The sequence below is a fragment of the Oryx dammah genome, unplaced genomic scaffold (genome assembly GCF_014754425.2).
Source record: "Oryx dammah isolate SB20612 unplaced genomic scaffold, SCBI_Odam_1.1 HiC_scaffold_23, whole genome shotgun sequence".
Lineage (NCBI taxonomy): Eukaryota > Metazoa > Chordata > Mammalia > Artiodactyla > Bovidae > Oryx > Oryx dammah.
Window position 1 is genome coordinate 57,390,567 of NW_024070207.1, and position 27,332 is coordinate 57,417,898.

A 27,332-nucleotide genomic window follows, 5' to 3' on the forward strand; every position below is an offset into this window, starting at 1 on the left:
CCTCCTGCCCCCAGTGGCAAGCCCTGCCAGCTTGTGTGCTTGTGGTGGGCAGGACTGAGGGGTAACCTGGCAGGCAGGCCTGGTAGGCATGAGGGCCTGGCCCGGCCTGGGGGTGGTAGGGGGGGCGGGGGAATTTTGCACCCCGTGAGTCGTGGCTCAACCTGAGTGCACATTTGCAGAGAACATTCCAGAGAGGGGACCTTGGTTTCATCTCAACTGCGCTTCTCACCTCCTCCCCAGGTGTCTGCACTTGACCCTCCCCCCTGGCTACACCTCACCCCAGTGCTGGGACCTCGGGGGGCCACCTGCCCCTGGCGGAGGCTGCACCTGCGAGAACACCCCCGCCCCCGTGCCACAGGCAGGATGGGCGACGTGGCCAACAGTTCCATCGAGTTCCACCCCAAACCCCAGCAGCAGCGGGAGGCCCCACATGCAGGCGGCTTCGGGTGCACGCTGGCCGAGCTGCGCTCCCTCATGGAGCTCCGGGGGGCCGAGGCACTGCAGAAAGTCCAGGAGGCCTACGGGGACGTGGGCGGGCTTTGCAGGAGGCTGAAGACCTCACCCACCGAGGGTAAGTCTGCCAGCAGGGCGGGTATGCCAGCGATGCAGAGCCATTACCTCCCCACACTCCTCCCTGAAGAGGCTCTGTAGCCCCAGGGCAGACAGGGCTTGCAGCCGCTTCCCAGAGGCACTCTTCACTAAACCATGACCACGATTGTGCCCTTGTGCCCTCCCTGGGCATCCATTTTCCCCTAGAGTGGGAGATGCTCTGCATGGGGCAACCTGCCCCCCTGCTCCCTGCCTCCATCACCAGTTTCCCACTTGCATCTCTTCTCTGGATGAAATAGCAATGAAGTACCCGAGCCAAGTAAGGGAGGAAGCTGGCACTGAATGGCACATGCTGGTGGTATGGGCCCTAAACTGAAACCTCAGCAAGAGATGAGCAGGGCGGCCCTTGACCAAGTGTTCCCCACATGCTGTCCCCCTTCTGTGTCCTCCAGGAGGTTCTGGGCTTGGAGGCCTTATGGGTCTGTTGGGAGGCCAGGACCCCCTGGGAGGGACCCAGGCTTGGCCCCGGATTTCACCAACTGGAGCATTTCTGGCCTAGCTGCCACCTCCCTGGCAGGGCTACTGGGGCTACCCCAGGCCGGTGCCAGGATGGTCCCTGACCAGCACAGATGGATCCTATCGGCCCTGTCTCAGCTGGCACACCTTTGTCCACCAGTGCCCTGGCTTCCACCCTTGTCTCCTGCTCCCTGGCTCCATCTGTGTGCAGGTGACACCAGGGCTGCAACAGGGGGTAGAGATGCGCCCCTGCTCCCCACAGAGGAGGTGGGCCTGAGGCTGGGTGAGAGCACACCCACCTGGCCAGATCAGGAGCACCGAGAGCCCGCCTGGGTCCTTCCTGCTTTGTGCTCTCAAGGGCCCCAGCCTGGTGCAGGTGTGTGATCGATCAGGGGCAGATGGCTTGGCTTGGGGCCAGAGGATCTCTATCCTCCCCTCCTCCTGGCCCATCCCCCCACCCCCAACTTGGGGCTGGGTGGAGGGAGGCCCGAGGTAGAGGGCCATTTAGCCACCAGGGCTCTGGCCTCTCCCAGATAAAAGGAAGCAGATGGGCTTCAGCTGGCAGCTCCTTCCTCTGCCTGTCAGGCCTTGTTAAATATTTAAAATGTCAAGGCCCCTGGGAACATGCCCGATTCTGCCACAGTGTCTCTGGTACTCACCCGGTGGAGAGGCAGGCCTAGAGAAGAGCAGGTGCCCAGGTGGGTGGCCCGGCCATGGCAGAGGGAGCCAGCCGGCCCGCTCTGCATCCAGAATAAGGCTCGGGTCCTGGCCCACCTAGATGCTCCCACTGCCATTCAGACACAGTGACCTGAGCTCCAGGATGGGCGGGGAGGTGGGGTGCAGCGTAGCTGAGCCTCAGGGCCCCCACACACCCCCTGGCAAGGTGGGGGGAAGGCAGCAGGCCAAGCAGGTGCATGCTATATTGGAGGAGGGGACTTTGGGTTTCCTCCCGGCAGTAAGTGCATCCAAGAAAATTCCAGAAGCTGGGAGCCTAGGCCAGGCTAGGGTGAGCGGCCCTTCCCCTTCCTGGCCTCCGCTGACACTCATGGAAAGGAGGGGCAGATGAGTGGAGAGCCGCACGATGTGGTCCTAATCCAATTCTGATGGCATCTGGCCTCTGGTCCGGGCAGGGTGCCCATCTGTGTCCATGCCAACCGCCGGCCGCTGCCCCTGCAGCCTAGACCGGGGCTGGACCAGTGTGTGCTCGGAACCAGAGGGGCTGCTGCTGGCTGTCTTGGGTTGCCCCCGCAAACACTTCTCCAGACCCCGGTGCCAACAGGAAGGCCAAGGCCTCGGGCTGCTCTAGGGCAAGGGAGAGAGAGGCATTGCGGCAGCATCAAGGGCAAACCAAGGCCAATGGACAGGCCAAGGGAGGGAGAGAGGAAACTCCTGGGAAAGGGGCCCTGAGGGCTTGGCTGGGCAGATGGGGTTGGGCAGGCAGCATGCAGATTCTTGAGGCGTGACGGGGCCCAGGGGCTCTCTAGACAGTGGGTTGGGCCTCTGTGGTTCTTGGTGGCTCCAAGTCAGCACCCTTTCCCAGAGTGGGGGTGGTGGAGATCCTGGGTGTCTGGGAGATTCAGAGTTCAAGAACCTTCTGAGTAGTAAGCCCACTTTTCATATCTTCTGTAGGTCAGGGGAGTGGGACACAAGCCCTCAGCTGGGTCGCCGGGCCCTTCAGTGCTGAGGTTCTCAGTTTCTCCCAGTGGGAGACCACAGCCTCCGAAACCTTGACCCGTGGCCAGGCCCAGCACAGTGAAGCCAGCAGAGAGGGACAGAGATAGCTGTGACTGCTGCTGGTGAGGGAGACAGTGTGTGGCCGCAGCCTAGCTCAGAGGGCATGTTCTTGTTGGTCCTTCCACCCCGAGGCACCATCGTCCCCTCCCCAGAAACAAACTTTCCCTACCCAGCACATGCCCACCCTCCTTCTTTTGGATCCTCTATACCACCCACAGCACGTTCATCTTCTCAAGTCATCGGGGACCATGTCTTGCGTGGGTTTCCAAGCCGACAAGGAGCACCCCATGGGCTGGGACCCCAGCCCTTCCGGTTGCCCCACCCCGACCACCGCCCCTCTGCACTGGAGGCCTTGGGAGTTGTAGCTCTTCATGGCTGGCAACTGCAAGCCATGGAGTCCATGAGGTGTCAGTGTGGGGTCAGGCAATTGGGGGCACCGAAAAGCCAGAAAGCTTTGGGGTGGAGGGGTCCTGTGGAAGGGTCTAGAAGGAAGCCAAAGCCCAAGGGCCGAGGTGGGACCAAGGCACTGTGTCTGCCCCTGGGGAAGATGGCCAAGCGGATGTCTGGCCTTGGGAGGCAGTGGCCTGAATGCCAGTCCCATGTGGAAGCTTTCACTGCCTTCAGGAATGAGCCTGAGGAGACTCACCCTGTGAAAGCAGAGACCCAGAGGCCTTGGTGCTGACTTGGGTAGGAAGTGGGTTGTCCCAAGAATGAGAAGTCAGGCCACAGATTCTGAAATGAGTGCCTGGGGCCAGCCCCTTTGTGGGTGTGGATTTTGCACCCTGCATTCCCTCCCTGCCACCCCACACACAACAGCTTGTGAGGATGCAGAGGGGGTTGTTAGCTCCTGGCCCCACCCAGGCATATGGGAGGGTGGTCCAGCCCTTCCTCATGCTGGGATCTCTGCACTATCACGTGCTCGTGCTCACACACCTGTGCCATCCAGGCAGCTGGAGACGCTGCCTGCACCCTCTATGTGCCCCCCAGGCTTTTCAGAAGGGCTCCAGGCGCTGGGCCAGTGCGGTTCCGCTTCCTGGGAGCTTTCAGTCTAGAGGGGGACACGGGTGGATGTGGAAAAGGGAGCAGGAGGTGCGGGGCTGGCCTTTGCCATCATCTCCTTCTGTGCCTCTGCTCTGCATCCCCGCACTGCGCAGGCCTGGCTGACAATGCCAACGACCTGGAGAAGCGCAGGCAGATCTACGGGCAGAACTTCATCCCCCCCAAGCAGCCCAAGACCTTCCTACAGCTGGTGTGGGAGGCCCTGCAGGATGTGACCCTCATCATCCTAGAGGTGGCCGCCATCGTGTCCCTGGGCCTTTCATTCTATGCACCACCCGGGGAGGAGAGCGAAGGTGAGGGGCGGACTCGGGAGGGGCGGGGCGTGGAGGCGCACTGCGGGCCGAGGGCTGCACCACCGAGGGGCCGGAGGAGGGGAGAGTCCTAGGAGGTACCGGCAGCAGGAAGGAGCCAGTGAAGGAATTCATCTGCTGCCTCCATCCTTCCCTTCTGTCCTCGGGCGGGAGCAGCCTGTGGGAACGTGTCGGCTGGGGCCGAAGACGAAGGGGAAGCCGAGGCGGGCTGGATCGAGGGGGCCGCCATCCTGCTGTCTGTCATCTGCGTGGTCCTGGTCACGGCCTTCAACGACTGGAGCAAAGAGAAGCAGTTCCGAGGCCTGCAGAGTCGCATTGAGCAGGAGCAGAAGTTCACCGTCATCCGGAATGGGCAGCTCCTCCAGGTGCCCGTGGCCACGCTCGTGGTGGGGGACATCGCCCAGGTCAAGTATGGTGAGTGCACCCAGGGCAGCACCTCCAGCACACCCAGCTGGGTGCTTCTGTGGGCCCGGTTCCCTGGCAGCTGGATGACCGGACTGGGGATGGGTGGCTACCCAGGCCCAAGGGGACATCCTCTGGGAGTGGTGGGAGGCAGTGGGGAGGAAGGCTGCTCAGACGCTCGGACCGTCTGTGGTTCTGTCTGCCTGGCCGGCCTTAGGAGACCTGCTGCCTGCCGATGGCGTGCTCATCCAAGGCAACGACCTCAAGATCGATGAGAGCTCCCTGACAGGCGAGTCTGACCATGTGCGCAAGTCGACAGACAAGGACCCCATGTTGCTGTCAGGTGAGCCCGGGGGGAAGCAGGGCTCCTGGTCCTGGGAGGCCTAGGACAAGACCTGGAGGTGCTGAGCATGCCTCCCAGCCCGTGGTACAGATGTCTGTCTCAGCCTTTGTGTTGCTGTGCCAGGCACTCATGTCATGGAAGGTTCTGGAAGAATGGTGGTGACGGCCGTGGGTGTGAACTCCCAGACCGGCATCATCTTTACCTTGCTTGGAGCTGGTGGAGAGGAGGAAGAGAAGAAGGATAAGAAAGGTAAGGCAGCACTAACCGTTGAATGAAGCCTGCTCTCTCTTCTGAGCCTGCCTTCTGGTGGTCCCTCGCTCAACCCGTCCCTGCTCTGGCACTGATGAGAACCAGCCCTCGGCGGGTGGGAGCCCATACCCTCTCTCCTGGAATTCCTTTTGGAGGCCCCTCTTCTTAGGTCTTTGCCCCAGAGCCAGCAGGTTGGGACCCCCAGTCTTGTGCGAGACAATTTCCTTTGGATGGCTGTGCCCTGAAGGCTTTGGGGCATATGTGCCCAGGCGCAGGTGTGCCAAGGTGTGGGGAGGGCCCTGCTTGAGTAGGAAGGGAGTTGGAGGGCAGAGACCAGCCACCCTGGCTTGGGAGAGCATTTCAGGGCCATCCTTGGGGGAGGTGTTCAGCCTGCATGGTGAGGTGTTGAGGGCCCCAGGCCACCATGACAGCTAGGTGTCATAGCCAAGGTGGAGGGCTCCCAAGTAGGAGGGCCTGGGCACCCTAAAGGCCATCATGGCAGAGGAAGCTGAGAGGGGGCCGGGGCCCTCACCCCAAGGGAAAGCACTGTCAAGGGACAGAAGTCTTCAGAGATCCCAGCTCTGTACCCAAATTGGCACATGGCTACCCAGCTGCTTCCCCTTGCCACCATCCTGAGCCCCAGACATGGCAGGTGCCCCTGCAGTCCTCACAACATCTGCTCACAATTCACCTTGCACTGACCTGGATCTCCCCTTAGGCCATGCCTGTGACAAAGCAGGTGAGGAATGGCGTTTGCTCTATGTGCACCCCACCTCTGAGTGAAGCCCCCTGCATCCACTAGAAGTACAAAGACACACACGGGTACGAGGGGACCATGTGCCAGATGCCTGCAGCCAGGGTCCTGTGGACATAGGCAGCGGGTCACCAGTCACCAGCTCCACCCCAGTCAATCAAGGCCACTGGGCCTTGAGCGCAGGTGGGATCAGTCTGCCAGCCCAGGAACATGGGGATGGGTCAACGTAAGGAAAGACTTCCTCATGTCCCCCTTCCTGGGCCACTGTGTTTCTTGGAGGAGATGGGTGAGCTACTGTTGCCTAGAGGCTTCCCAGGGCCCCAGGTCCTGGCATCCTGGGCCTGGGTTCCCTTCGTGGACTCCCCTCCCTGCAGGGCTCAGCCCAGTGTCTCTGCACAGTCAGTACCCTGGGGCCCCCAGGATGGCCAGTGGGTGGGTAGGCAGGCCCCGGACCTCCCCTAGGCTGGACTGGAGTCCCCGGTGACCCTCCAGAGACATCCTGATGGCTGCTTGGCAGGTCGCCCCCCTCCATGTTCCTTCCTGGGCTCCTCCCCTCCCGCTAGGTCCCTTCAATGTCAGAGGCCTGAAGGCCTCGGTCCTAGGCCCCTTATCTTTGACCTCCAGCCCCCTGGGTCCCCACAGCCCCGGCTCCTGTCCCCTGCTTGCTATGTCAGGTAGGAGGTATCTCCAGCACCTGGCTTCCTAGAGGAAGGGAGCCCCGAGGGGAAGCCGACCTGGCCAGGCTCTGGGAGGGGGCGTTGCACCCACTATTGCGCACTGGAGACTGGAAGGTGGGGTCTCACTCTCTCCCCACCTCCGCTGCGATCCATCCTGCCTGCAGGCTGAGCGCTCCCTGACCACCAAAGGCTGTTTCTTGCCTTCTGGCCTGACTTTTCGTGGTCCTCTTTGGGCTGACTTGTCTTTCCTCTTCCTCCCCTACCTTGGCTCCTGCCCCCTCTGCAGGCCAGGTCCAGCCATCGTCTTCTGGCTGTGCTCATCTCAAACCTCCCTCCCCCCTCCAGAAGGCTCCCCCAGTCACAGGACAATACCCTTTACTCGTGCCAGATTGTCACCCACCCCTTTGCCTCTGAACGTGCCCATGGGGCCCAACCAACCCCCCATGAGGGTCGGGAAGGAGCCTCTCCTGATTGCCTGGAACCCCCCAGACCACACCCCACCACCTGGGAGCTACATTTTCTCCAGTCTGCATCCCAGGATCTCCAGTGACCATGAGCTATTCTGTGGGGGCTGATGAGCCAGCCCACGCGAGCCCTTCCTGCCTGGGATCAGTGGTCTTTGGATGTGGGGCTGTCCATGTGTGGTTTCTGGAGAGCTCTCTTGGGTGTAGGTGAAGCAAGAGAAGCTGGGGTACAGAACCTGAACCCCCAAGCCTGAAGCCCCTCACCTGCTGGCTCTTCTGAGCCCTCCCAGTGGGACAGTCCTTGCCAACCTTGCAAACCAGAGGCACGGCTGGCACCATTTACGTTGACATGGGGAAGCCAGTCACTGCCACCGTTCCTAGCAGCCAGCTTCAGGCTTTATGGTGGCAAAGCACATCAGCAAAGGATCCCCGCACAGATCCACCTGGGGTCCAGCCCTGATGCTCCCTCCAGTGCTGTGGGTGTCCTCACCCTGGCCAACTCCTCCCTCCACGGCCGTGCTGTGTAGAAAGCTGATCTCTAGGCCACCGGGCTTAGGAACCATCTAGGCCAGGGAACTGCAACCCTCCGAGCCCTGGATAGATACCGCTCCATGTAGGACCTGGGCTGCACAGCAGGACATGAGCCGTTGTCTTCCATGAAAACAGTCTCTGGGGCTAGGAAAGTTGGGGACCGCCGATCTAGGCAAGCCCCTTGTGCTGGTTCTGGCCCGCGGGTTCACCGCCCGCCCCTCCTCCCGCACACACTGGCTGCAGTGTCCTGTGCCCCGCTGTCCCATGTGCGTGTGTGTTACCAGGGCCACGTGGTGTTCTCAAGTCTCCGTGTCTGTCGTTCCTCTCCGTTGTAGGCAAGCAGCAGGATGGGGCGATGGAGAGTAGCCAGACCAAAGGTAATGGGCGCTCTGCACTCAGGATGGGTGGCAGAGGGTGCCAAGTGGGGTGGGGGGGCCGCCTGCCTCCGCTGCAGGGGCAGGACCTGGAGGCCAGGTGAGTGGGGTGGGCAGCCAGTCAGCAGACCCCGCCAGGAGTGCACAAAGATGGCCCATGAGCCCACATCCTGGTGAGGGATCTGATGCTCTGGAAGGGGGACTCACCCAAGACCTTGTGGGGCCAATGGGTTCCCGGCTCAGTGGCCTTTCTGCTGAGGCTTTGAGGCCTGCTGCCCTCTTGGATGAGGCAGACAAAGAGTTCAGAGGCTGCTGGTGGTTGGGTGGGCACTTGGGACTGGAGGTTAGTCTGATGGCCAGGGCCCAGGCTGGGACAGGGAGTGGCAGACTGCATTGGAGGCAGAGACTAGAGTGGTCCAGCTAGGTGAGATGTTGAGTGTCACTGAGGCTGTAGCTAAAGGGCTAGGAGATGGGGCCACAGGGATTGGCTGACATGCAGAGTCACTGAGAGCTCGTTGAGTGGAGATGAGGATGAGTGGTAGCATTGGGTGCGCCCTCCGGGTGGTGGAGGGACCATAAGGGGTGGTGAGGAACACAGCACCACTAAGTTAGGGCAGCAGGGGTGCTGTGATGGGACTGCTAGTTCCAGAGAGGAGGTAGACAGACAGCTAGTAGAGAGGAGCAAAGAAAGGCCTGAGCCAAGAGCAGGGGAGGACAGCACGGGGATTCTTGGGCCTCCCTGAGGGCAGTGGGGACATGGCTTAGACGCCAGTGTGCCAGAGTCAGCTCTGGGTTCTGGAACATTCCATGGACCCCAGGTCTCCGCTCTCAGGTATTGAGGTTTGGGGCGTCACAGGACTGACCACGCTGTGTGCATTCCCCAGTTAGCAGTGCTTCTGTCTGTCTTCTCTTCCCCTGCGAGGCCCTGAGAGGAGCATCTCGGTCTTGCCCTGGACAGCACCCACTTCAGGAGGGCCTGGGCTGATGAGAGAGGAGGGCTGGTGTGCCATTGCTTGCCCTGTGAAAGCCCCCCTTGTAGCCGTCACCCCAGCAGGCAGGTCCTAACCTTGGCTTCGGGCTTCTCCTTTGTACAGCCAAGAAGCAGGATGGGGCTGTTGCCATGGAAATGCAGCCCCTGAAGAGCGCAGAGGGCGGGGAGATGGAGGAGCGGGAGAAGAAGAAAGCCAGCGTGCCCAAGAAGGAGAAGTCAGTCCTTCAGGGAAAGCTCACCAAACTGGCCGTGCAGATTGGGAAAGCAGGTGGGGGCCGTCAACAGGGTAGCCCAGGGGGCCACATGGTGGGCAGGGAGGACGCTGGGCTCCTGGGCTTGAGGTTGGGCCAAGGAGAACAAGTTGGCAAAGGAAAAGTGATGGGGACCATGGGCCAATCAGCCAGGGGACCGGCCAGGGACACATGACGGCCTTCAGGGCCCGCTTCTGCCTCTTCTGGTGAGGATGGACTGTGACCCTCCAAGAGTCCAGGGACAGGCTGCAGCATCCCTTATCTCTTCTGTCTTGCTCTCCCTTCCTGCCTCTACTGCCTGTGGCAGGGCTGGTGATGTCCGCCATCACTGTTATCATCCTGGTTCTCTACTTTGTGATCGAGACCTTCGTCATAGACGGCCGGGTGTGGCTGGCAGAGTGCACGCCTGTCTACGTGCAGTACTTCGTCAAGTTCTTCATCATTGGTGTCACCGTGCTGGTTGTGGCTGTCCCAGAGGGCCTGCCTCTCGCTGTCACCATCTCCTTAGCTTACTCTGTCAAGGTAATAAAATCAACATACCATGGATTCGAACCCCATGGTACCAGGATACAGAACCAGGACTTGAGGCACAAAGCCCTTAAGCAGCTTGAACAAGCGAGGACCAGATAAAGTTTGGGATCGCTCAGGGGCAGAATGGGGGGGGCCGGCGAGCAGGGACGCAGAGCTGGGTTTGGGCATCCTTCTCCAACCTGGTCTCCTGGACATGGGGGCATGATGAGCCAGCATCTGCCAGATGAGGGCAGGGTCCCAGGGCGTCAGGGAGTTGAGATGGGGGAGAAGATGAAGGACGACCCCTAGGATACAGTGGGGGAAGGCAAAGATCATGGTGGGTGGGGAACCCAAAGGGCCTGCCTGAGAGGGGCACTGGGCAGGGGCATCATCCTGGCCCATCTGAGCTGTGCTTCTTACTCCCTCACCCCCTGGGCCAATCCCCTCCACCAGGACAGCTGGCTACCCAAGCCTCCATCTGTGCCCTTTACAGAAAATGATGAGGGACAACAACCTGGTCCGCCACCTGGATGCCTGCGAGACCATGGGTAATGCTACGGCCATCTGCTCTGACAAGACGGGCACGCTCACCACCAACCGCATGACCGTGGTGCAGTCCTACCTTGGGGACACCCACTACAAAGAGGTTCCGGCCCCCAGTGCCCTGACCCCCAAGATCCTCGACCTCCTGGTCCACGCCATCTCCATCAACAGTGCCTACACCACCAAAATACTAGTGAGCTGGGAGCCAGTGGTGGGTGGGCCCAGGCAGGGGCAGCAAGGTGTGGCTGCAGGGTGGGCTGTCACCAGGGGCTGGCTAGGCTCCCTTAAGGACTTTTTTGAGCAGGGCCACAATCATTTCTGGGGTGCTGGGCTCTCTCCTCATCTGTGGACCCTGGGCAGGGCCTGCAGGTTCTGGAAGCCCTTCACAGCCCAGTGAATGGTGGGAAAGCTGCCCATCTAGTCCATGCTGGAGGCCAAGGCTGGCCTGGGGTCCAAGGACAGTAAGGTGGGTGGACTTGGGGCCCCCAGGGCCACATTGGTTCTCCTCACCTTGCAGCCTCCAGAGAAGGAAGGCGCCCTCCCACGCCAAGTGGGCAACAAGACAGAGTGTGCTCTGCTTGGCTTCGTCCTGGACCTCAAGCAGGACTTCCAGCCGGTGCGGGAGCAGATTCCCGAAGATAAGCTTTATAAAGTGTACACCTTCAACTCGGTCCGCAAGTCCATGAGCACGGTCATCCGCACACCTGACGGCGGCTTCCGCCTCTTCAGCAAGGGCGCCTCAGAGATCCTGCTGAAAAAGTGAGTGGATGGAACTGGGGCTAGCCAAAGGCTGTGGCGTTTCTGGTTTTCCTATTGCAATAGACACTAGCCTGAAACTGGCCCTTTTAATCACTTTAAAGTGCATTTAGTCCCAGACAAGTTGATAACCCCAAAGGAAACCCCATACCTATCCCAGTCCCCCCAGTTCTTGCAGGAGACTCAGGTTTAATTCCTGGGTCGGGAAGATCCCCTGGAGAAGGAAATGGCAATCTACTCCAGTATTCTTGCCTGGAAAATCCCATGGACAGAGGAGCCTGGTGGGCTACAGTCCATGGGGTCACAAGAGTCGGACACGACTTGGTGACTAAACAACCAAACAAATAACCAACAACATCTGTTTTTTTTGTTTGTGAATTTACCTATTATGGACATTTCATATGAAGGGATCATACAGGATGTGTCATTTTGTATCTGGCTTCTTTCACGGAGCGTGGTTTGCAAGGTTCATCTGAATTGCAGCCCTTATCAGTGCTTCATCCCTTTCTGCAACGGAATAACATTCTATTGCATGGACAGACCACCTTCTACTTATCCAGTTGTCCCATTGGCAGACCATTGAGTTGTTTCCACCTTTTCGCTATTGTGAGTCGTGCCACTTTGAAGGCTTGCGTAGATTTTCTGCTTGAACACGTGTTTTCAGCTCTCTTGGGTATATTCCTGGGAGCAAAACTGGTAACTCTGTGTTTCATCTTTTGATGAATGCCAAACGGTTTTCCTCAGCAGCTGTCCCACTTTAGCTTCCCATTAGCAGTGCCTAAGGGTTCTAGCTTCTCATCCTCACCAAGTTATTACCTGATTATTGTTGCTGCTGTTGCTATAGCCATCGGGATCACACAGCGGTTTTGACCTGCGTTTTGCTAATGACTAGGGATATTTGGTGCCTTTTCATGTGCTTGTTGGTCATTTGTTTAGCTCCTTTGGAGAAATGTCTACTCTAGCCCTTACCCGTCTTGGATCTGAATTCTTTGTCATTTTATTGTTGAGCAGTGAGAGTTCTCTGTATGTTCTGAATATTAGATTCTTAACACATATCTGATTTCAAAGCATTTCCTCCCATTCTTGTTCCTTATCGTGAATTGTCCTTGGACGCACAAATGTCTTTCAATTGGGAAGTCCAATCTATCTCTCCTTTTTTGTTGCTTCTGCCGGGTTCCTTTCAGAGGTTAGTGATGTTCTCAAGGTGATAGTGGTAATAGCAGCACAACTATGAATATACTAGGACCCGTTGCACGGGTGAGTCATGTGCTGTGTGAATTATATCTCAACAGAGCTGTTAGGAAGACTGAGGTGGTGCCCTGCCCAGTGCCCTACCCCCACCCCCACCCCTCAGCATTCACACCTTCCCTTGGCCTTGACCTCTGCAGCCCTCAAGCACCCTCCCCCACCCACCTGGCTCCTCAGCTGCCTTCTCCAGAGGAGCCGCCTTCTAAGACTTGACCTAATTGTACCTCAGTGCTCACCCCTCCCCCAGCCCCGCCTCCTTCCAGAGCCTTCAGGACAGGCAAAGGCCTGAGCAGAACCTCCACAATCAACATTTTTTCCTTCCTCACCAGTCTTCTCAGGGCCTCCACTTGTCCAATGGCCATGCCGGCCCCCGGGGCTCAGGTTTCCTTTGCTCCTTCCTTTTCTGTGCCCAAATCCCGTCAGCCCTCCCCATCCCAGCCCTTCTGGGGCCTTGCGTTTTTGCTAACATCCCCCCTCTTGCCCCAAAGCTCAACAGGGCAAACGCAACACACACACAACCCCACCAGGTCCCATCGAGTGTGCAAAGATGTGCTGCACAAGCGTCTGAGCTCCTGGCTCCCAGGAAAACAGTACCATCAACCTGGTGCCAGAACCGGAAGTCCTCAGTCAAGGTGTGGGCGGGGTCACCCTCCCCGGAAGACCTCCAGGATAGGATGCTCCCTGGCGTGTCTCCTTGGTCTTCCTTGGCTTGTAGCTGCATCTCTACAGTCTCTGCCTCCGTCATCACACAGCCTCGTCCCTATGTCTGTGTCTCTATGTGTTTGCTCCTCTTTATAAGGACAGCAGGCATTGGATTGAAGGCCCACACTCATCCAGGATGACCTCATCTTAACTTGGCAACAAGCCTCTTTCCAAATAAGGTCACATTCTGAGGTTCTGGTGAGAACAAGGTGGGGGTTCTCCTAAGTCCCAGCAGCAGCGGAGCACCACCTCCCTCAGAGAAACCCTCTACCCTGCCTCACACCAGCTCCTCCTGCTCCATCTGCCCCAGGTGCACCAACATCTTGAACAGCAATGGAGAACTCCGCAGCTTTCGCCCTCGGGACCGGGACGACATGGTGAAGAAGATCATCGAGCCGATGGCCTGCGATGGGCTCCGCACCATTTGCATCGCCTACCGGGACTTCACTGCCGCCCAGGAGCCCGACTGGGACAATGAAAACGAGGTGGTGGGCGACCTCACCTGCATAGCCGTCGTGGGCATCGAGGACCCTGTGCGGCCCGAGGTAGCTTGTCAGGATGGCTGAGGCAACCGTTCTTGTCTGCACGGGGCCTCAGCCTTGGGACACAAATGCAAGGAGGGGACTGCCCCTTCCTCCTGCCCTCTTGGCCATCACAACCTCCCTGCCAGGCTTTCTAGATAGAACACACAGCAGCCGGCCAGAGTTGGACCAGGTGAGAAGGGTGGACGATGGCAGAGCATTGGAGGCGTGGCCGCCATGGCCCAGGTCAGACCTCCCAGGCACACTGGAGCCCCCTTGTTCTCTGGCCCTGGTGCCCTTCGAGAGGCTCTGTGCTGCCCTCTGGAAGGTTGCCTCTGGCTTGTCATCCACGCCTGGCTCAGGTTCTGCCTCTGCCAGGGGAGAGAGGGCAGCAGGTAGAACCCTGATGGCTGCCAAGGTTAGCAGAAGTGATGGATCAGAGGGGATGATGAGGAGGGGAGGGACGAGCCAGGGACAGCTGACTGGGCTCTGGTTCAGAGAACTGGGTACATGGTACTTGAGGAGTGCTGGTAGATAGGAGGACAGTTCTCAGCTGAGGCTTTGATTGGGGCTGAGTGGGGTTCCAGACATCCCTATGGACAGGTCACGTGGTTAAGTGGAAAGCTCAGAGCAAAGGTCCTGGCCAGAGGGACATTGTCTGGAAATGACTTTACATGACTTAGGGTCATGAGGGTAGCCAAGCAGATGGTGGGAGGAGCCTGCAAAGGAAAGGGCCAGGCAGGGAGGTGAAACAATGGGAAACGTGTTGGCTGGAGCGAGAGGACGGGTGGCCCGCCCCACCCTGAGCTAAGCAGGTCCCGTGGGACGGCGCAGAGAGTCAGTGCTTGGAGATGACTTCACTCGGAGCTTTCTTGAAACACACCAACAGGGCAGAAGCTAATCAGGGCCTAGAGAGGAAGAACAATGGGGAGAGGTGTGTGTCCTTCAAGATGAGAAACCCCATCTTGGAGGAAGAGAGCCTACTAGGCTGGCCTTGGAGTAGGCCCAGAGAAGGTGGGCAGTGAGAGGAGCTGCCCAGGAGAGCAGGATGAGAGGGTGCCATTAAGGGTGGCAGGGCCACCCCGGGGGACCCAGGGAGCAAGCCTTTCCCCTCACCAGACCAAGGAGAAACTTTGAGGTAAAGAGGAGGACTGTGTCCACACGGCGAGCCAAGTCCTAAGGCCACATGGCCCTTGCCTAGACCGACGGCCTCCCCCTCTGAACAGAGCCATTCGCCACTGCTGTCCCCAGTGTCGACGGCAACAGCTCTACACTTTTCCACCCAGCTATCACAGACAGAGGAAGATGAGGTTCCCAGATTCCCAGGGCCATGGCCAAGGCCATGTCCACAGCATCATAACCAGGCCGTCTGGCCCTTCCACCTCAGCCCCCTGGGCCAAGGAGCCCTTCCAGTTTCCCCTTATTTCCCCCATAAATATTCATTGCAAACTGAAGCTCTGGTCATCGATACAAGGTTGGAGGCCTGAGATGTATGCATACATCCTAAGACAGACCTGCAGAGGCAGGTCCATGGTGGCTTGAGACTGAGGACCAGGGTGGGGGCTAGATGGAACAGTCCAGAAGGCAAGCATGTGGGTGGGGCAAGGCCTAGACCTTTCCCTGTTGGTGCTCTTCTCAGAGATACATTAAAAAAAAATAATAAGTCTTCATCTTAGAAAAAACCTGGATAAAATTTCCAAAAAGGTCACCACGAAGGCTCAGCCTCAGTGGCTGCCCCAGTGGGCTGAATCAGAGAGGGAGAGCACCCTCAAGGCAAAGTAATGGGGTGCTTGTTTTAGAACCAGAAATCGCCTTGGTAAAGGGGCTCTGGGGGCAAGATGTCTTGCCTCTGGCTGGAGAATGGCTACATGAGAGACTGGGCAGCAGGTGGCACCAACACAGCCAGGACAGGGAAGCCAGGCAGGATGCCCCCCCTACCATGGGGACCAGCCAGCAGGCGGTGGCCAAGGAGGACACCCTGGGTCCCAATGGCAGGCAAGAAGACCGATGGCACTGTTAGACTTGCCAGGATGTCTGTGGGCCTGGGATAGCTGCAACCCAAAGATGGCCTAGCAGTGGCATGTCTCTGCCCCTGGGGGATCACTTGGCCCCTGTAGGCATGCTGTATTTATGCCAGAGGGGTGCGGGGGCTCATGCAGACATGGAGCCGCTAGGCATCAGTGGACCAGGGCTGTGTCCATTGGGACAGCAGGGAGGCAGGTGAGGAAGGACAGTCACCCGATGAGGGAGAGGGCACCTACAGACGGAGGGGAGCTTCTTGCTACCTGCCTGGGAGGCCAAGGGCCTTTCAGACCAGAGAGGGAGCCAGCGGGGCCGCAGCCACTCAGAGACAAGCAGAAGCTAGATCAAAGCTCAACGTGCTCAGGCGCGTCATGACCACTGGGTGACAGCAGAGAGCCAGCTACCAGACGCTTCAGAGCCAGGAGGGAACTTGCTGGAAGGGAGGGTGTCTCCGGGCAACTCCCAAGGATCCCCAAAAAGCAGAAAGGGTCCTCGATCGAGGCTAAGTGAGGAGACACACACATTACGGAAGGGGCAGGATGCAATGCCCCTTCCCAGGGCTGGGGCTTCTAGGTCACTTGGCAGGATGTGTAAGGTCACTCTGTCCCAGCCCTGGGTACCCATCCTCTCCCTACTTTCTCCACAGCAGAAATCACAGCCACCACCCCCTGGCTTTGGGGGCCCCCAGTGGGCCCCAACGTCCCAGGCCAGGGTTCCCCCACAGCCCGCCTGGCCCAGCCTACTGGCCACCTGCCCTGGGGTCTCATGGATGCCCTGCCCCCCACCCTTGGCCCATGCTCCCCCGGCCACCACACGTGTGTGTCCCCATCACCCCTCTGTCCCCGGTGCCCAGGCCTGGTTGCCAGGCCACACCCACGACACGGCGGGCTCTCTAACTCTCTGTCCCCAGGCTCACATCGTCCCCAGGTTCACGTTGTCCCCCGGGCTTCCAGTGGTGCCCACTGGGAGCTCACAGAGGGTTGCGCTGGGGCCAGCAGACACAGCAGGCAGCTGGGTCTCCTCAGGCTGCACCCCGCACCAGGGCCCCATCTGGGCATGTCACAGGCCTAGGTCTCACCTCTTAATCCAGTTCCCTGAGCTCTGAGCCTCCTGTCCCCTCCCAGCCCTCAGGCACTGTCGCCCTGGCTCCCCTCCACACTGCCATCTCAGGGCTCACCAGCCCATCCTCATCGAAAAAACAGGAGTGCCTCCACTCTCTGGGACAAGAGCACCACCTCTCAGTTAGTCTCCACTCCCTACAGCCCATTTCCCCCTCAGCACCAGAGGGATCTCTTGTTCTGTCTTTTCTGGAATCTACTCTTACGTTAAGAAAATGGAGATGTGAGGAACCACAGCGATGGTCCATTTCCCCCTGAGAACACCTAATCATGTCAACCCTATGGCTCTAAAAGTCTTGAAAGTGAAAGTGTTCATTACTCAGCTGTCTCTGACTCTTTGAGACCCTCTAGACTAACCCGCCAGGGTCCTCTGTCGATGGGATTCTCCAGGCAAGCATACTGGAGTGGGTGGCCCTTTCCTTCTCCAGGGGATCTTCCCCACCCAGGAATCAAAGCCACATCTCCTGCCTTGCAGAAAGATTCTTTACCAAAGTTAGTCTTGTGTTAGTCACTCAGGAGTGACTGACTCTGTGACCCCCATGAACTGTAGCCCCCCAGGCTCCTCTGCCCATAGGATTCTCCAGGCAAGAATACTGGAGTGGGTTGCCATTTCCTCCTCCAGGGGATCTTCCTGACCCAGGGATCAAACCTGTGTCTCTTACATCTCCTGCATTGGCAGGCAGATTCTTTACCACTGAGCCACCTGGAAGCCCAGCTGTGTTATGTATGTGTGTGTATGTTTGTGTGTGAATACATATGTGTGAAAGTGACAGTCACTCAGTCATGTCCAACTCTTTGTGACGCCATGGACTATACAGTCCATGGAATTCTCCAGGCCAGAATACTGGAGTGGGTAGCCTTTCCCTTCTCCAGGGGACCTTCCCAACCCAGGGATCAAACCCGGGTCTCCTACATTGCAGGCAGATTCTTTACCATCTGAGCCACCAGGGAAGCTGTTAAAGTCTTAGGTTTTATATTATTTTAAAAATAAAATAAGAGATGCAGAGACAAGTGAATCAAGGCCTGGGAGGGGAGGCCCATGATGGCTCCTGCCATCTGATCGATGGGGCAACTGGGACCAGAAGTCCTTTTCTCATCCTTCCGGACCTCACAGACATGCTACCCCACCAGCTAGCCTACTAATGGGGCTGGGCCTAGCTCAGCTACTGTGCGTCTCCATTTCCCTGGTGGAAACTGGGTGATTTCTACAGTCACCTTGCTGGACACGGCCCCAGTAGTGCCGCTCAACAGCATTCCCGTGGCTTCTCTCAGCCTTGCTCCTGGGGTCAGGGCCTAGGTCTGAGTTGTTGCTGCTCCCTGGGACTGGAACAGGGAAGGAGGCACCTGGTAGGGGATGGGAGGACACTGCTCCCTGTGGGTCAGGCCACTTCCCCCACCACCTCCAGGCCCCATGGTGAGACAAGGGGCACCTCAGATCTGGACGGAGGAAAGGGTAGAGCTCAGACACTGGTGCGTCTGGCCTGGACAGCTGCACCCACCCATCTTATCCCTTGCAGGTCCCTGAAGCTATCCGCAAATGTCAGCGGGCCGGCATCACTGTCCGCATGGTGACGGGGGACAACATCAACACAGCCCGCGCCATTGCAGCTAAGTGCGGCATCATCCAGCCCGGGGAGGACTTCCTGTGCCTGGAGGGGAAAGAGTTCAATCGGCGGATCCGAAACGAGAAAGGCGAGGTAGTTCTCCACCCATCAGTGCCCCGGCGGGTCCAGGGTTCTGGCACTTTCTTCACCCTGCCCCTTGGTTCAGCCCCTCCAAGACTCTGCAGCATCTATGTGCTTTCCCCTCCCAGATAGAGCAGGAGCGTCTGGACAAGGTGTGGCCTAAGCTGAGGGTCCTGGCTCGATCATCTCCCACCGACAAACATACTCTGGTTAAAGGTAATGGAGTGGGCTCGCTCATCGCCCCACCTTCCCCCTGGCTCAGGGGGCATGACACAGTGGGGGTGTGTGGCTGTCACCTCGATTGTGGGTCCTCTGCTCCCAGATGCCCAATGCTGAGCTTCCAATCGGGTGTCTGGCCCTGCCTAAGAAGCAGGCTACTCAGCTCTGGACACATGGCTCCTGGAGATTTTGTCTCAGAGGAAGTCACTTGTCCTTCCCAAACCTCAGTTTCCTCATTGGGAAAATGGGGATAATAATGGAGACTCCCTCCAAGGGCTGAATAGCCAGAGCTTGCCCCTCCACTCCCCTGCACTCACAGTATCAATGGAAGATGCCAGCAGGGGCCAACCTCTCATCAGAGCAGATGGGCAAACTGGGGCCTGGGAGAAGGAGACATTTTTCCAAGTCACCCAGTGCCAGGCCCCTGCCTTGTACCAAATCCCACCGCCCTGTATTGTCTCACTGGGTGAGGGACCAGGGTGGGAGAAGCAGGAGGCGGCTGCCAATCAAGACGCAAGACTTGGTCCCAAAGGTGATAGAGTGTATGGAGAGTTGGAGGCAGTAGGCTTGGTGGCAATCTCAAAGGCTTTCCAGAGCCAACTGGCCTCCCACAGCTCCTGGGCTGGTCACCTGGGGCCGCAGATGGCAGGAACCGTGCCCTGCACTGATCTATGTTCCAGGGATCATCGACAGCCACACAGGTGAGCAACGGCAGGTGGTGGCTGTGACAGGAGACGGCACCAATGATGGGCCAGCCCTCAAGAAGGCGGATGTGGGCTTCGCCATGGTAAGCTGCCTGCTGTGCCAGTCTGGGTCACCGTGGCAGATGGGGCCCTGTGACAGAGAATGCATAAGCTTTGGGCAAGAATGTGGGAGCTAGCATTGAGGCAAGTTTACAAGTGCCAGACATTTCTTTCTCTCCTGTCCTGACCACCCAGTCCTCTGCCAGTGATTTGTGCCAAGGTATTTGGTGTGATGGTACCCAAGGTGATGAGGGACTGGCTGCATTGCTAGGGGGTCGTGGGGACTTGTCTGCTGAAAACTTGCCTCACCATCTCCAGGTCCAATCCGAGTGAACCTCAGCCCCAAGTGTGATGAGCCTAGTCCCCACATGAGCTTTTCCTCTGTGCATCTCACTCGTGGCTGAAATAAAGCTGGTTCTTTCTGTAAAAACAGCTGAGCAGGGTGGCCTTGGCACAAAACAGGCTGTGCTCAGCTGCCAAAGGCAGAAAGCAAGCGAGGCCTCTCCCAGCCCACCTCAAAGGAGGGGCACGGCCCTCAGAGTGCAGGCACCCGGGGCACAGAGCAGTCCTTCCCAGGGCCATATCCAGAGGGGGCCCAGCCCAAGCTCCGGGCACTGAAGGAACCCAGCTGGGCAGCACCATGGTGACCTGTGTGGGCTGGGAAGCCGTGTTCTCTCTCTGGGACTCCCAGGGACTCCCCCCTTACGCAGGGACCCGACAGAAGACCAGGGGGAGGCCACTGCAGGCGTGGTGTCTTCCTCATTTGTGAGCAAAACTTCTGTAGTACGAGGACACGTTTGGAGTGAGCAAGGAGGGCTGGGGAAGGGGCCTGTGGACATGGAATGTGTGTGCTCCCCAGGGCATCGCAGGGACAGATGTGGCCAAGGAGGCCTCAGACATCATCCTGACGGACGACAACTTCACCAGCATCGTCAAGGCTGTCATGTGGGGCCGCAACGTCTACGACAGCATCTCCAAGTTCCTGCAGTTCCAGCTGACGGTCAACGTGGTGGCTGTGATCGTGGCCTTCACGGGCGCCTGCATCACTCAGGTGGGTGCTAGGGCTCTCCCTTCCACGACCACAGCTCTCCCACCTGGTGTGCCTGGGCCTCAGGGCCCAGTGGCGGAAGCCAGGTTTTTCTTCGCTGCTGACTTTTTTTCCGTTTAGATAGAATTCACCTAACAAAAAATTCACCATTCAATGACTTTTAAGTACATTCACAGCACTGTGCCGTCATCACCTCTGTCTAGTTCCGTCATGTTTTCATCACCCCAAAGGGAGTGCCATCCTCATCAGCAGTCACTCCCCACTCGCCTTCCACCACTTCTGGACATTTCAACTCCATGGAAGCAAATCATAGGTGGTCATTTGTGTCTGGCTCCTTCACTTAGCACAATGTTCTTAAGGTACATTCATGTTGTAGCAGGTACTTTATTCCTATGGATGGCAGACTGATGTTCCATTGTATGGATGGAGCACCTAGCTTTTCTGCATCCTTTCATCAGTGGGCATTTGGGTTGTTTCCACCTGTGGCCACTGTGGACTTGTGTGTGCAAGTCCTGTCCTGGGTCTGCTGGGAACTCTGTGGTTAACCTCTGCAGGAGCCTCTTCCCCTTTCTCTGTCATCCAATTCTCCCCATTAGTGAGTATTCAGAATTTGTCTCTCTTTCAAAGGTATTTTTTAATTGAGATAAAATCCTCATAACATCCTCTGTACCATAATAGCCATTTGAACCAAAGTGTACAACTCAGTGGTTTTTTAGGCTGTCTCCATCTTGTGCAACTGTTACCTATACTTGTACCCACTAAGAGCCACACTCCACTCTCCTTTCCCCCTACCCCTGGCACCCACCCATTTGCTTTCTGTTTCCATGGATCTGTCAGTTCTGAAAGTTTCATAGGAATGGACTCCTACAGGATGTCCTTGGTGTCTATCTTCTGTGAGGCTCATTTTTAACCAACAAGTCAGAAGTGATGAGGAGGAAGGCCCAGGTCAGTTTCTACCTCTTCCTGGCCCGTGGGCATGGGAGCACAGGAGATCACCCATTCATCATGCTCTTTTATGGTCTGGGGCAACTGACAAGGGGGTGGCAACCTCCTGCTAACAATTGGGACCACATCTTCTACATCAATGCCAGCAGGTCAGAGAAGAAGGGAGACTAACAACATTTTAAGAACAGCAATCTGAGAGCCATTGAAAACTCTTTGCTCACCTTAAGGAAACATAGGGATAGAAATGTCAGAGTGTTACGGGAAGGCTAGATTTGTTGCAATTTCACTTGAATTAAATTCCAGTGACATTGACCCCTAGCTGAGTTTCTTCCCAGGGGGTAGGGGGGCCAGTGAGGGTTCCAGGCCCATGTTGGGGTGACTGGCTGCTCTCCACAGGACTCTCCTCTCAAAGCCGTGCAGATGTTGTGGGTGAACTTGATCATGGACACATTCGCCTCTCTGGCTCTGGCAACAGAGCCACCCACTGAGTCGCTGCTGCTGCGTAAGCCATACGGCCGGGACAAGCCCCTGATCTCACGGACCATGATGAAGAACATCCTGGGCCATGCTGTCTACCAGCTCACCATCATCTTCACCCTGCTCTTTGTCGGTAGGTTGATCCAGAGCCACATAGCCTCTGGCCCTGTGTAGCAGTGGAAGGGACAGGTACTTGGGAATCTGATTTCCAGTGAGGACCCCTCAGCCCTCACTTCACTGCTATCCTGAGAGTTTTCTTCTGTGTCTGGCATCAGCAACTTTTATGTGATTCTTTTATTTACATGGAGTGGGATTGTCACCTCTTCTGTTTGTGGCCTCTCTGCCTGATATCAGGGGGCTCCCATGGGTCAGGTGACCCTTGGTGGCTTGGCTTTCAGCACACATTCCTGGGAACAGACTTGAAGCTCAGTGCAGGGATGGTGCTGGCCAAGGGTAATACTCACACAAAACGTCTTTTGGGGGCACCAAAAGATAGCTTCTGGGGATACTCTTATGGGACCTTTCTGTGCAATCTTGGGAGCAGAAGCTGTTCATGGCTAAGCCAAGGTTGGTCCTTGTAACAGGACAGGCAGGGCAGAGGAGGGTCAGGCCTGCCCTGAGACTTCAATTCCCATTTCTTCCCTAGCTCAAGCCAATGCACAAATGGGTTTCAATGTCTTCACTCATGTCCTGGGGACACTCCTATCCTGGGTGACAGCTCCCATGGTCAGGATCCAGCCTTTGCTGTGACCTAATGTGGGTTAGTCCAGGGGTGCTGGGGGACTCTTGACTTCCCCCTGTATCACCCAGTGGGAGGTATCACCCACCTGGGTCCAGCTCTCCTCATGTGGCCCTGGGCTTGCAGGGGAGCTCTTCTTTGACATTGACAGTGGACGGAACGCTCCCCTGCACTCGCCACCCTCCGAGCACTACACTATCATCTTCAACACCTTCGTCATGATGCAGCTCTTCAACGAGATCAATGCCCGCAAGATCCATGGCGAGCGCAATGTGTTCCATGGCATCTTCAGCAACCCCATCTTCTGCACCATTGTGCTAGGCACCTTTGCCATCCAGGTAGGATGGGTGGCTCCACTGTTGGAAAAGGTGGGGGAGAGGGGACCATCACCCCACTCTCCACACCAGCCTTGGCTTCTCTTCCCCTCCTGCCCACATTCCCCGATGCCCAGCCCTCTGAGCATCTTCGTCTTCAAAAGCCCTGGCCTGGCCCCAGGCTCACCTGTTCAGTTCCAGAGGGTTTCAGTGGATCTTCCCCAGAGCTGACCTTCTCACAGGTTTTCTCACAGGTTTGCCATCTCCATGTCTAGCACTCGATTCCTTGGCAAGAGACCACTCTAGCTCCAGAAGTTTCCTGTGACAATTCTCCCTGTGCCAGGCTGGTCACTCAGCTCTCCAGGAGGTGCTGAGCATTCAAAACCAGGGCATACTGATAGAAAATGTGAGCCAGAGTGAGGCCAATAGGCTAGGACAATAGGCCAGTTTTTTTCTTGCAGTTTTCAGAGGAAGGCCTGCCACACCATGGGAACACCTGGGGAAGCACCCAGGCTTCTCAGGAGGCAGAGGGAGAGTGGGGAACGAAGGCAGGACCTGTGAGATTGAGGGAGCAGGCTGAGGGTCTGATGGTATGAATAATCTCTTGGCTCTGGGGTGTATGGCTGTCTACTTCATGGTCTAAGACCTGGCCCTGGGTGGTTAAGGCGGGAGGACACTGGCGTGGAGGGTAAGAGTCCAGGAACAGAGGGAGTTGGAGTGCAAGCTCAGGACCAGTTGGTCTGGAGTTGGAAAGCTCACCCTTGGGAAGAGGCCACCTCCCATGGAGCAGTGATGAGGCTGCAGGAGGCCCATTGGAGTGTCCAGCACCTAGCACATTCAAACACCATGTCCATAGAAGCTGGGGACTTGGCTAGCACTGCCAAGCCACACCTGCATGCTGGAAAGAGGATGGTCTGGGGCACCAGGGTCAGCGGGCTCCTGGCAACAAGCAAGGCCCTGAGCCCATCTGGCATGACACCCACAGCCTATGGTCAGCCGGTCTGGGAAGCTTTTTTCAGCACTGGCTGAGGGGGAGATGAAGGGAAGGAGCCTGGAGAAAGGAATTCTCCCATGAATGGCCTGTCTATCTGGGTGAATCAGGAGGCCCTCTGACTCCCTGAGCTGGGCCCACAGGCAGGGGTGCCCTGAGGGCTAGAGGTGCTGGCTGGACCCACCTCCTGCCCACCCCTCTCCCACAGATTGTCATCGTCCAGTTCGGTGGAAAGCCCTTCAGCTGTTCCCCGCTGTCCACGGAGCAGTGGCTCTGGTGCCTGTTTGTCGGTGTTGGGGAACTAGTCTGGGGACAGGTAAGCATCTGCCTCGGCCACTTTTCCAGCCCTGTGCTCCCTTCCCAATTGTCTGAGTAAGTGAAGACAACCCAGGAGCTCCTGTCTTGCCTCTGGGACAGGCCATGACCTAGGTGCAAAGCCACAAGTGACAGCATCAGTGGAGAGCATGCAAACGACCATGGCCAGGATGTGACGGGCCCTGGTAAAACCGCCTGCCACTCCCTTTTCCACAGTAGGAGATGAAAATCGTGCTTTAGAATTGGGTAACTTGGAAGATGTTCACATATTTGAAGCTACACAACACCTCTCTGAACCTTCAAGAGGACAAGAGAACGTCTCAAGGGAAATGAGGAAATCCTCTGAGCTGACAGAGGGCAAGTCTCACACTTCTGACTCTGTGGCTGCCACTAAAGCTAGTTCCTAGTGCCAAAGGTTACATTAGGAAGAAAGGGCTTGGGTACTGGGGCTGGGCAGAGGCCAGGAGGAGCCAGATCAGGCCCTGGGAACACAAGAGGCCCCTAAGGATATTTCTCCAGAGTTCTAGAACATTGGTGTAGGAGGCTGAGTCCAGTATGTACTTTACCCTGTGTCTCGGGCCACCTCAGGCCACCACATCAAAGTATCATAGACCAAGCAGCTTCAACGTCAAATGTTACTGTCTGGAGGTTGGACATCCAAGATCAAGCTTACATAGGGCAAATCCAGGAGGGAACAGGAATAGGCTTCCAGGTCCCCACCACAGGAGCCGCCAGCAGCACAATTTCTCCCAAGAGCCACATGTGACAACATGCACGGGTACCATCACCAGGGAAGTTCCCCTGAGCAGTGCTTGAGGGGGAGTCACTCCTGGAGGCCTGGAGCACCCATGTGGCTCACCTTATTTTCTTGATCTCTGGGCCCCGAAGGTCAAGCTGGTATGAGGTCCAAGGCCCTGCTGGAAATTATGCTGCCATGATTTCCAGCATTTCCATGATTTCCAGTGGCATAGACTACCGGCCCTCAGCCCCCAGCAAACCAAGATCCACTCATCAGGCAGGGCCCTAAAGGTCTCCTCCCAGGAGCCAGGCCAGAGCCAGACCTTGGTCTGGTAAAGCGAGTCCCTTATGTCACATACTGTGTGGAAAGGTGACATGCATTGCTCCTCTGGGCACACACACTGCCCCCTCACTGGGAGGAAGCCTTGAGAAAGTAGCCAAGCATGGTGCAGGGCAGGCAGAGGGAGTGGCCTTAGCCTGGGTCTGAGGGAGGTGGGCAGTGTGGATCCCTTCCTGGACCTAGCAGCCCTCCCACTTCTGACAGTCACTTCTGCCTGCTGTCCCTCACCTCCGGCAATCCAGGTCATTGCCACCATCCCCACCAGCCAGCTCAAGTGCCTGAAGGAAGCAGGACATGGGCCCGGGAAGGATGAGATGACTGACGAGGAGCTGGCTGAAGGAGAAGAAGAGATTGACCATGCCGAACGGGAGCTCCGCAGAGGCCAGATCCTCTGGTTCCGGGGCCTCAACCGGATCCAGACACAGGTAAGCCACTGGGAGGCTTGGCCACTCCAGCTCTCCCACCTCAAGACAGGGCCCAGCAAGCCAGAGGTAGAGAATGGGTGAGGTGAGCCTGAGACCAATAGGGCGGCCCTGGGGTCTGGTCGCCATGAGCACAAGGGCAGTTTCTTGGAGTGCCCAGGGACAGAATGTCACTGAGAAGGCCTCTCCCTGACACCCCCTCAGAGCCCAGGTGGCCCTCCCCAGAGTGGGTGCAGGTGGCAGCTAAGAGTGTTTGCTGTGACCAAGAGCTGTGTCTTGGAGAGGTGAGGGCACAGGCCACCTGCAATTCGAATAGCTACTGGGACTTGTTTTATTTCCTGGGGGTGGTCCCAGGTCACGGGAAAGGGACCTTCTCAGGCTAAGGCAGACACCCACTTCAAATAGCCTTTGATAAACTCACCATTTATTGGGTTATATTGAGAATTCTAGGGAAAACTTCATTGGGAAGCACACTCTGGCCACCAAGGTGGTCCATTCTGTTCATCCCAATCTCCAAATGTCAGTGCTGGTCAAGGTCTTGGCCATCAGTGGCTGTCCTCTAGAAAGTCAGACAGTCGTGATGGGCACCCCGCTGGGGGCACTTGCAAAGGCTTCATGAGAGCCTGTCTGACAGAGCCACCCTCACTTCCTGCCCCCACCTCTTCCCGGCCAGCCTTCTTGCCAGAATGTTCCATACTTGCTGTTTCTCTGGGTCCTTCCCTGGCACTCCCTGGTGATTTCATCATGGCCTGACATCAGTCCTCACCAAAGTCTGCGAGACGTCCTCCTGGCTCCCAAGCTGGGCCATCCCTCCATTCCTCCTGCTGCCTCCCAGCGCCTTTCAGGAAGTGCAGTCCACCCTGCTCTCCTGGCAACTTCCTGTCCCCTCTCCTTCTTCCTTGCCTGTCACTCCCACCTCCTGTTGAGATCTTGGTCTGCCCCCGCCTCTTGGCTGTGACCCCAGCTTCTGGAAATCCCACAGGCCCCGGGGCAGGGTGGAGGGGGAAGGCGCCCATTCCCTGTAGCCTGGCCCTCCTTGCATAACCTCCAGATGGCGACCACCTCCTCCTCTTTTTGGCCAGATAACCAGCAGCCCTGGGCTGGGGCTCTGCTCAGCCCAGACCACAGGCCCCACCACCCCGAGCCCACCTCCTCCCAGCCCCCCAGCCGCTGATGGATGGCTCCATCACTTCTGCACAAGCCAAGAACCTGGAGCTGCCCCCAGCCCTCTTCCTGTGTCCCTGAACACTTGGCTGCATGGCCATTGCATCCGTAATCCAGCCACCGCCAGCCTCCTCTGGGCCTAATCACCCATGTCTCTGCCTGGATTGTTTCCTGTGTCCACCCTGGACCCCTGCAGCTCTTTGTCAACCTAGCCAGTCTGTGACACTTACCACTCCCTGCTTCTCCCATGCGTTTCTCCACACTCTGTACTGGACCCCCATCCCCACTGCCCTGAGCCAGCTCCAACTGTTTCTTCCCCTGGAGACCCACGGGAGGGAAGAACACTACCCAGCCCCTGTTTAGGCAACTTCCCGCCATGGGCCCCTTGGCCTGGGTGGGGACCTCAGCCCATGGCTCTCACTGGCGTCTGCCTGCAGCATCTCACCCATCACCATGGGTGCATCCCAAAGTGCCCTCCTGGTGTGTGTGGCTCACCAGCTGCTCCTGCACAGACCTTGGGGTCCTAGCCTCCAGGCACCCCTCTCTCCTCCCCGAGCCCCAGCCAGA

At 57.7% G+C, this 27,332-nt stretch overlaps 1 protein-coding gene across 7 annotated transcripts in view; it reads left to right on the forward strand.

The window, feature by feature from the left end:
• Positions 1-250: 250 nt before the first annotated feature.
• The window catches only part of ATP2B3 (ATPase plasma membrane Ca2+ transporting 3), a 42,977-nt gene continuing 15,895 nt past the window's right edge, over positions 251-27,332 (forward strand). For 3 of the 7 annotated variants that reach the window (XM_040265478.1, XM_040265471.1, XM_040265473.1), the window contains exons 1-19: positions 252-571; positions 3,954-4,151; positions 4,326-4,583; positions 4,789-4,914; positions 5,038-5,163; positions 7,925-7,966; positions 9,058-9,222; positions 9,513-9,727; positions 10,209-10,451; positions 10,776-11,017; positions 13,275-13,509; positions 18,143-18,322; positions 18,439-18,526; positions 19,210-19,316; positions 20,132-20,323; positions 21,662-21,875; positions 22,608-22,819; positions 23,995-24,102; positions 25,422-25,604. In XM_040265478.1, coding sequence (XP_040121412.1) covers positions 364-571; positions 3,954-4,151; positions 4,326-4,583; positions 4,789-4,914; positions 5,038-5,163; positions 7,925-7,966; positions 9,058-9,222; positions 9,513-9,727; positions 10,209-10,451; positions 10,776-11,017; positions 13,275-13,509; positions 18,143-18,322; positions 18,439-18,526; positions 19,210-19,316; positions 20,132-20,323; positions 21,662-21,875; positions 22,608-22,819; positions 23,995-24,102; positions 25,422-25,604 — 3,342 coding nt within the window. In that variant the 5' untranslated portion in view covers positions 252-363. Of the gene's footprint in view, positions 572-3,953; positions 4,152-4,325; positions 4,584-4,788; positions 4,915-5,037; positions 5,164-7,924; positions 7,967-9,057; positions 9,223-9,512; positions 9,728-10,208; positions 10,452-10,775; positions 11,018-13,274; positions 13,510-18,142; positions 18,323-18,438; positions 18,527-19,209; positions 19,317-20,131; positions 20,324-21,661; positions 21,876-22,607; positions 22,820-23,994; positions 24,103-25,421; positions 25,605-27,332 lie in introns of all 7 variants that reach the window. The other 4 variants (XM_040265476.1, XM_040265474.1, XM_040265472.1 and 1 more) reach the window with 4 other exon arrangements.